Source organism: Pteropus alecto, unplaced genomic scaffold, assembly GCF_000325575.1.
Source record: "Pteropus alecto unplaced genomic scaffold, ASM32557v1 scaffold14, whole genome shotgun sequence".
Lineage (NCBI taxonomy): Eukaryota > Metazoa > Chordata > Mammalia > Chiroptera > Pteropodidae > Pteropus > Pteropus alecto.
Window position 1 is genome coordinate 3,935,350 of NW_006436810.1, and position 8,831 is coordinate 3,944,180.

Below are 8,831 nucleotides of genomic sequence, written 5' to 3' on the forward strand. Positions count from 1 at the left end.
TGCTGCAGTATTTATGCAGGTGAAGTATAAGGCAGAGCTGCACAGCAAAAGCATTGGAAGGACTGTGGACGGGGACTGACCTGGCTTTGAAACTTGTGGCTACATAACTTTTGCCAAAGCTTTAACCTCTCTGGACCTTATCGTTGTTAATAAAAATTAACCAAAACTTGGAAATTAAAACATTATATAGCATGTGGGTCATATTGGGTCACTGTTTAATAATCCGATCCAAGGATTATTTAATTCTCTTGGGTTTCTCTGTGTTTAACTTTTATTATTTATTATTTGATTAGAGCCCTGACTCTGAAGTTGAATGTTACTCTATAGATTTCTGCCTGGTAGAAAAGATAATTCTTTAATTGCCTTAAAGAATACTAACCAGCTAAGTATCTAACCTAGTAATCCTATTCTATATTATTTTTTTAAAAAATGCCTATAAATAGCCCGTTTCTCAAAATATTTTATTTTAACCAGTTTTGCCATCTTACTGGTTCCCTCATTAATTAATGATTGAAATAAAACATCCGATATGTGTTATTCTATATTTGTATAAGTCACATTTTTGATTTTTTGAACATTTCTAAAATGTGGATAATTCTATTTTGAAAGTTGGGATGATTGAAGGTAATATATGTGAAAGGCCTATGTGCTTCTCTAGCACATATTAGGACCTTGATATATAATAACTTGAAGATGCCAAATGCTTCATATCCTGTGTACTATGTTATTTTTAGAATTTATACTAACTTTTTCAAATTTTTCCTGTAGCATTTTGTCACATTGTTCCGTTATAGCCCTGGTTGTGTTCAAATTATTTCCGAGGGGTCATAGATATGCCTTGTAAGCTTATTTTAATACTTGTACCATCGAAGAAATACACTGCTGATAATATATTTTGAATTTGTAGGCAGGAAAATGGTTTTTAACATTCTTCTTAATGGACTTAACTCTTGATTAATGGAACTTTGTAACCAGGGTTCTAGCAGATCAGACAACTGGATGTGGAAATATTCTGCTTTAGCCACGTCTCTCATCTAGCTTGATGTCTGAATGCTTCTTTGACAGCACAGAAAATCACACTGTACCAGCTAGCCCTTGTCAAGGACAGTGCCTTCTGGAAAGGGAGAGGAGTTCACAGCGCCACCTAGTGGACAATCCCCTCTTCCCAAACCGCATCTCTGGGGAGCTGAAGCGTTCCCCAGCACTATTGATCAGAACGGAGCAGGAGCCAATTTAAATCATTGCCAAATGTTAACATTTAAATGACTTACGAACCAAGGATGTCGTTTTTATCTGGCATCAGAGAAGATAGGGGCATAATGGAAAGGACTGTAAACTGGTAACTGGACGACTGTGGAATGTTCCGTGTTTACATTGTCCTCATTTATAAAATGATGATGGGGATCTAGGTGATCTCAAAAGCACCTCTGAGCTCTAAAATTCTAATAGAGCTAAATCAATGACACTAGAAAACAAATATGGTGCAACAGAATTGCACTGCTAGCAAAAGGAACATATGCCATATTAAAATGTTCTTACTGGGCGTTTTTGCTGGCTTATCACTGTGTTTATGGAATTCATTCTCACTGCATTTCTGATTAAAGTGGGACAGATGGTGAAGGTTTTAAGTAATGTGTTCATTACCAGATCTCATACCACTAATGGCTATTTACTGGAGCAGTGGCTTGTTCAAGTGAGTAGAAAATGAATCTTTCTCCAAGGGGTACCACTAGCAGGGTGGTATTTATCAACCTTTGTTGTGGATATTCATTTTTAATTTTCATTTCCTTGTTGAACTCATGTCTTTTTCCTACTAATACAAAAGTCTCAGTACCCCCTCCCCTCACTCTGATACACACCCCCCACCTTGGAAACCCCTCATCACAGCCTGTATCCTCAGTCTCTCCTTAAACCAAGACAATGCTGCCCAACTTCACTTCTAATAGTTTCATTTATTTACTTGTTTTCCAAATATAAAGTATCTTTAAACTAAAAATGTTTAAAAAATAAAACAAAACAACTTTTGCTCATTGCTCTTCCATTCCATTCCTATCTACCTCTGCCTCCTAGACATTCTGATAGGACGTGCACCTTAGGAAGCCATAGAGAATAAAACCTACTGGACTACATAGAGTATTCTGGAAGGTTACTGCAAGGCCTTGCTGAACCCTGGGCATCTTGTTCACTCACTCTGTCACAGAGTCCTAGAGACAGCCCGCTGTTATGGGTCAATATCAAGATAAATGCTAAATCATCACTCCTTGAAAATATCTGCTAGTATCTAAGCTACTTAACTTTTTTCCAGGGGACATACACTACCTTCAGTGGGGACGTCAGCATTCCTTAGACCCCTCTCTAAGGAGAATGAATGATGGCAGATCAGGAACATTCCTTGAGTTCCACACAACCCAGACATACTACATTGTAATCTCCATGGAGAGATTACCTCTGATTCATTCACAGATAGACAGCAAGCCACTAACTCTGCCTGGTACATGATAGGTACTCAAATATTCATTGAATAAATAGTAGAGTGAATATATCCCAAATTTCACGTCTGGGACAGATTTCCTGGGGTTTCTAGGAAATAGAAATTATATTCCACTGTTGTTTGTTAATTTTCAGGGACTGACAGCTAGCCACTAAACCTGACCCGGTGTTGCTGACTTGCAGGTGATCGCAAGTCTAAATTCGAATGTCACTGGTTAATCGAGTTGATTGGTTAAACAACCTATTTGCATTCCAGAATTGTCCTTCTTTCCTAATACAAACATTCTTTATGCCATCATAGTTTATTAAACTATTTATTACATGACAAATATTCTAACACTACAAAGTATTCATCCAAAGATTACAGTTTGTCCAAAACATTATAATTATAAATTGTCACACATGGACAAACCAGCTGCTTGAGGACATCTAGCACAGAGATTTGGCTGGTGTATAACACTCAGTTACCCACTGGACCCCACAGATGTTGCTGTATATTATTATTAGTAGATTCAGTTAGTTTAGGCTTATTTAATTTTCATTATTTCCTCATAGTACCTTCATTAAGATTACAAATTCAGCCAAATACACAGTGTTATAAATTAAATTCTTGGGAAATATTTAAAATTTAATCAAAGTTCCTTTGGCAAGAAACATGACTATTATGAAATGTGATGCTTTTGAAGTGACATTACTAGAATAGCATCAACACAGGCAGACTCATGAACTAAGTCTGAGAAGAACAGAGGCAAATCAGGGAATTAATAAATAAAAAAATGTATTAGAAAATGTTCACTAGAAGCCAAAGCCTATATTCTTATCTACCCCCAATTCAGTTTCAGAGATGCCAATTTTCTGTTAGTTTGTTTTGCTATTAAAAAAACAGTATATCTTTTTTTTTTTAAAGTATATCTTGGTTTGTCTGAATCCTAAATTTTAAGGCATGCATAATTAAATTTCTATGCTCATCTTTTGTATATATTTGGAGCACCAGCTACTTAAAGGAAGACAGGAAGAAACTTTTAATAATTTTTTGTTCTGTAATTACTTTCCCTAAATCTCTTTTGAAAGGTCCAATTTCTTTTCTTAATGTGAACTCTATCTGTCCTAGTGCAGCTATAGGGTTTTACAAACCTAAAGTGGACACGCGTAGCCAATAACAGACAGTTGGCTGACTCTAACATAAAAATGCTATGACTACAGGGAAGCGCTATATTATTACTAGTTATAGGTGGACTTTGTGATCTTTTCCATTGTTCCCATTCACAGCCTCGCCTGGTCCCCCTTTCTGAGTCATACATTTACTAGAAGGAGAACGTGACAGATAATGACAATGGCAATTTTTGTGGAGAGGTAAATCACTAACAGTAAAGATCACATTAAATGTATAGGGAAGAAACTAACATCTTTGAGTACTTGTCAAAGTCTTAGTATTTGCAAAGAGTACTTCTAATTAATGTTTTTGTTTTTGTTTTAATTCCAAGAAGAAATCCTTTTGATTCTCTTGTCACTTACCTTTTCCATTCTCTGTACAAGGTTCTCCAAAGCTGTAATTTGATTATGTTTTTGTTCAAGTTTTTCAGCAACTTCATTCAGATTTTCAAGCTGTTCTTTCAATTTCTGTTCTTTTTCAAGTTTGTTTACCTTTGGTCAGAAAAACGGTTGTCAGACTATTGGTTTATTAAACCTATACAGGTATTATCTCCCACTATAATTTTCTGAGTAGCCAAAAAAAAAATTTTCATAATTAACATTTGTTTAAATTTCCTTTTTGAATCTAGTTTTTCCTTCAAAATAAACCTGATGGTCCAAAACACCACCAAAACAATGGAAAATTAATAATATACAAATGTTATTTCTAGAATGTTTACATTTGTTACCGTAAAGCATACTATCTGAACTGGTATGAGAAAGAGAAATGCTAATTTAAGAAAAGTAAAACTTTTGACTTTTTCTCAACAAAACTTACATGAAACAAAAATCAAATCTATGCGTTCAACTAAAAAGAGTGTTCTATTTTTAATCAGAAGGTGTCATAAAAGCAGAATACTTATCCCACGGTGTCCAGGCATGCAGCGATAATGCTGAAAACCAGAGAAGTCTTCACCTTTTGCAGTTAGTTCAAGGGTGAGCGTGTTGCAACTGACATGCACACGCACCTTTGCCTGTGTTTTTTTATAGAACTTGAGACATTACAGTTTAAAAAAAAAAAAAAAAGCGTCTGGCTTCCCTTGAAAACACCAGGTGGGAATTCCTGCCAGGCAACTCCAGAGTGGGGCTGAGTGTCCCCGACTGCAGATATGAGCAGTCCAGTCTCGCAGGCCCACCACTCACACAGGGAACTGGGGTCCACACAAGCCCACTCACTTCACTTGGATTCTTCATCTGCACCCTGCATGTCCCTGAGTTCGGCACTGTCGCCACCACAGCCGGAGGCATGCCGGCGTGTCACCTTAGCGGAGGATTTCCTGCTGTGTTCTCCTACTGTGCTTCCGAGGCCCTAAGCTGGTGCACAATAGCCACCCTACCCTGACATGAATGAGTGTTCCTGTTTTAAGTTTGGCAAACATACACACGTGCACACATTCACACACTCACATGTATTTTTCCTTTTCCAGTCCCAGAATGTAATTTTCAGGTAAAGTTTTATTGGTCCTAGAATATATACTTCAGATTTAAAAAGAAACAAAAAACATATGTGTATGTGTGCATGATATATGCACACATATACATGTTTATGTTTTTATATTGTAATTTATATACTGTGTATATATATGAAATATATAATATTGATCTATTTTGAAGTAAATATGTACATACATGCACATGTTTTTGTTTGTTCAATCTGAAGAGTGTTTCCTTGGACCAAAAACATTTGAAACTATCTAGCCCAACTCTTTCATTTTTAAGATGAGGAAATCCAATCCAAGAGGTAGAACGAGTCAACCTGAGTTGGTTACTTCGTCAAAGGCAGAATCAGAAGAGATGTCACTGGCCAGTGTCTCCTGGGACATCCCTGCTGTCTAGGCAGGGTGGCACAGACTCCTCGTGGACTATGCTCTGCTGGGCTCTGAGTAAGAGTGGCAATACAGCAGCGTGGCATCATCTGGGTACCACGCTAAGCAGGGGTCAGAGATGATCAGCACAGAAATGGGCTTCTTGCCCTTCCCAGGGCCTGCCAAGTCACGTGACTATCGCTTGCTTTGCATCTAACTCCGCCAAAAAGGGAGACAGAAATGACTGAGGCTCAGCTCCCCAATCGCTAGCAGCTCAGTACCTGGAGAAAGTGTTTCTTGTCCTCGTGCTTCTTTCTAACATCTTCAGACTGCGTTTGATAGATTTCAAGTACTCTCTGGGCTGCGTTTCTCAGAGCCGCTGCCCCTGCTTCTCTGGAGGCTTCCAGCTTCAAAAAAAAGTCATTGTGTATGTTTTGACATTTACAATAAAAAGAGTTTAAGGCAGAACAGTTCGATGGGCAATTAAAAACACAGAGGCTGCAATTGAACCATTTGCACCTTGCAGACAATGGATAGGAGAAAAGATGCTGTTATCCGGTAAGGGGAAAATGTAAAATGAGAAACTCCTATTTTGTGAGCTGTCAGGTGGGCGGATTTGCCCTGACCAGCTCCTTGCATATCTGTGCCCTGCGTTTACAAACCTCACCCTTCAAAGAATTCTACAGTACCCTATCAGCGTATTCCCTTACAAGCATTTTATCATCACTGTCCATGACAGTACCAACAGATGTATTTTCCTGAAATAGCAGTGAGACAAGATTGGAGTTGTCAAGGCAATAAAGCTAAAGTGTCATTTATCTTTCGAGGATCTAACCTAAAGAAATCATGGAGAATGGCTGCGAAGACTTACGTACCACCATATTCACTGTAGGAAGCATATATAATAAATAAAAAATACAAAGCATCCAACAATCGATTAATGAAACAAAATAGTAAGACTTTTAACTATGAATACTCTAATATTTATTAAATATGTAAAGACTTTCAAAATCTATTACAGTAAGAACACTTAACATGCGACCTACCCTCTTAACAACTTTTCAAGTGTACGATGCAGTATTAACTACAGGCCCCCCTGTCGTACAGCAGATCTCTAGAACTTACTCATCTTGCACCACTGAAACTTCAGACCTGTTGAGCTTTTGTAAGATGTTTTTTAATAATGAAAGGAGGCTCCAAAATAAAACAGTGACATTTAATTTATACATGTCAAAATGCTCCTCTATGTATGTGAGCATATGTGTAGATCTAGGGTTGTATGTGGCTGTCTGCTTTCGCGGGTCCACGAATCTATCTTATTGGCTCAAAAGTTCAAAATATGAAATTGAAATTTCTCCTTATGGTCATACCTTGATCTTCAATACTTCATTCTCTTTGTTCATTTCTAAGAGCTGCAGGTCCTTTCCTTTCATTCTTTCCATGAGCAGATGCAGACTGCAACAGGAGGGATCCATTTCAGACTCACAGCCATTTCGAACGGTTCCACAGTGCTGAAATGAGCACACATGAAAATCACAGAGCTGACTTGTCCTTTCTTCTACAAACTTTGATACCAATGATTGTCACTCTGTTTTACACACATCAAGGAAGGTTTAGGTGGCAGAAATAAAACACATCTCCTGAATCTCAAATATCAATGGGAATTCTAAACGAAGCCAGTGGCCTCTATATTTGCTCAAATTTGAATAGATTTTTATATTTGAAAGAGGGAGAAGTACATCTTTTATGCCTTTTACAGTCCCACAGTTTTAAATAAACCATTAAGTCCTTCTTGTAGTCCTATCTACGAGGCCAGTTTTTTTTTTTTTTTTTTTTTAACTCTAAGTTATAGACATAAATGCGTTTTGGTTACAATGCATTACAAACTAATATAATCAGACCTAATAGTTACAAAACATAATCGTCGATGTTCAATGATGCTTCGTTGTAATCACCCTTTCCAGTCACAGAGGTCAGAACTGAACATTACTGCCAGTGTTAACTCTACGTAAACTCTAGTTCACTGCAAATACACTTAGAGTATAACATAAATCTCAGCTGGAATCAAGGACAGTGCAAGTAGAAAGGAAATTTAAAGCCATTTAATTCAACCACCTCAATTTCCCAGCTATGAGAACTGAGGGACAGAGCCCAAGTTTGCATAGCAAGTGAGTGGGAGAGCTCAGGATACAAGCTCTTGATTGTTCATCCTGTGCTCTTTCTGACCTTACAAATTATTTCAAAACAGACTGAGAAATTACTATACAATTATACATACCCTACAACTATAATCACAATTTTTATTTATTAAGCATCTATAATGTGCCAGGTAATCTTTTAGATGCTTTATACACAGCCCTTTGCCAGAACACTAGAAGACACTATGTCCATTATACAGACAAGGAAATTGAGGATGAGAGTTTAACAAGCCCACGGTTATACCTAAAACAACTGCCAGAACCAGATTAGAATCCAAGTTTGTTTAACAACAAAGCCTATATCCTTTCCAGTACAATAGATGGCCTATATTAATAGAAACAATTTTTTTTTTAAATTTTAGCACTTATAAATAATATAGTCACCATAATTCTGTCAAGGTTTTTCTGTTCCAGACTCTAATGCATCCTTCTCACTCTCCATATATAGTGTAGGCACTATTTTCTTTTTTTAATTTGTTAAAGAATATTCGACAGAAAGATTTGTAGAAGGTAGATGATGGCAGTGGTAGATAACTACAAAGGTCACAGATCAGTGCTTCTCAGGCTCTAAGGTGCATATGAATCACTTGGCTATAGACCTGGTGAAGATGCAGATTCTGATTCAGGATGAGACTCTAGATGCTGCATTTCTAACAAGCTCCCTGACGATGCTGACACTGCTGAGCCTGCAGACTATACTCTGAGAGTAGCGGTATGACAGAGTGAAATGCTCAGCCTCTCTGACTTTACCTCGTTCAAGTCTACTTTGTTCCCATGTCCATCAGGTTAATAGCTTCTTGCATACAGATATGCTAATCATTAGAGGAATTTTGCTTGCAGCTTGAATTTTACAAAAACAGCTCCTTACCAGAAGGTGCCTCTCCAGAGGAGATGAGGAAAGTATATACAAAAATGATTGTTTATCCAAGATTTGCAGGAACCTCGTGACTGGACTCATATCGACTAGAGTCAACAGTCTAAGAACAAAGAATTTTCACAATTTTCCTCTGACCCCTGCTAATGCCCAGAGTCTGTGATCATCAGTCACCTCTTGCCCCTCCCATATACCCTTCCCTTGACATAAAAGAAGACTGAACTCTGTATTTTCTGAAGATGAACTTGAGGTACCCATCTTCTCAATCAATAA

At 37.5% G+C, this 8,831-nt stretch overlaps 1 protein-coding gene across 1 annotated transcript in view; it reads right to left on the reverse strand.

Annotated features, from left to right (window-relative positions):
- The window catches only part of CCDC68 (coiled-coil domain containing 68), a 24,853-nt gene that overhangs the window by 13,066 nt on the left and 2,956 nt on the right, over positions 1-8,831 (reverse strand). Inside the window, exons 3-5 of the mRNA XM_006913691.1 lie at positions 6,857-6,997; positions 5,768-5,893; positions 4,006-4,134 (exon numbers count right to left, since the gene is read on the reverse strand). Of these exons, the coding sequence (XP_006913753.1) occupies positions 4,006-4,134; positions 5,768-5,893; positions 6,857-6,997 (396 nt within the window). The remainder of the gene's footprint in view (positions 1-4,005; positions 4,135-5,767; positions 5,894-6,856; positions 6,998-8,831) is intronic.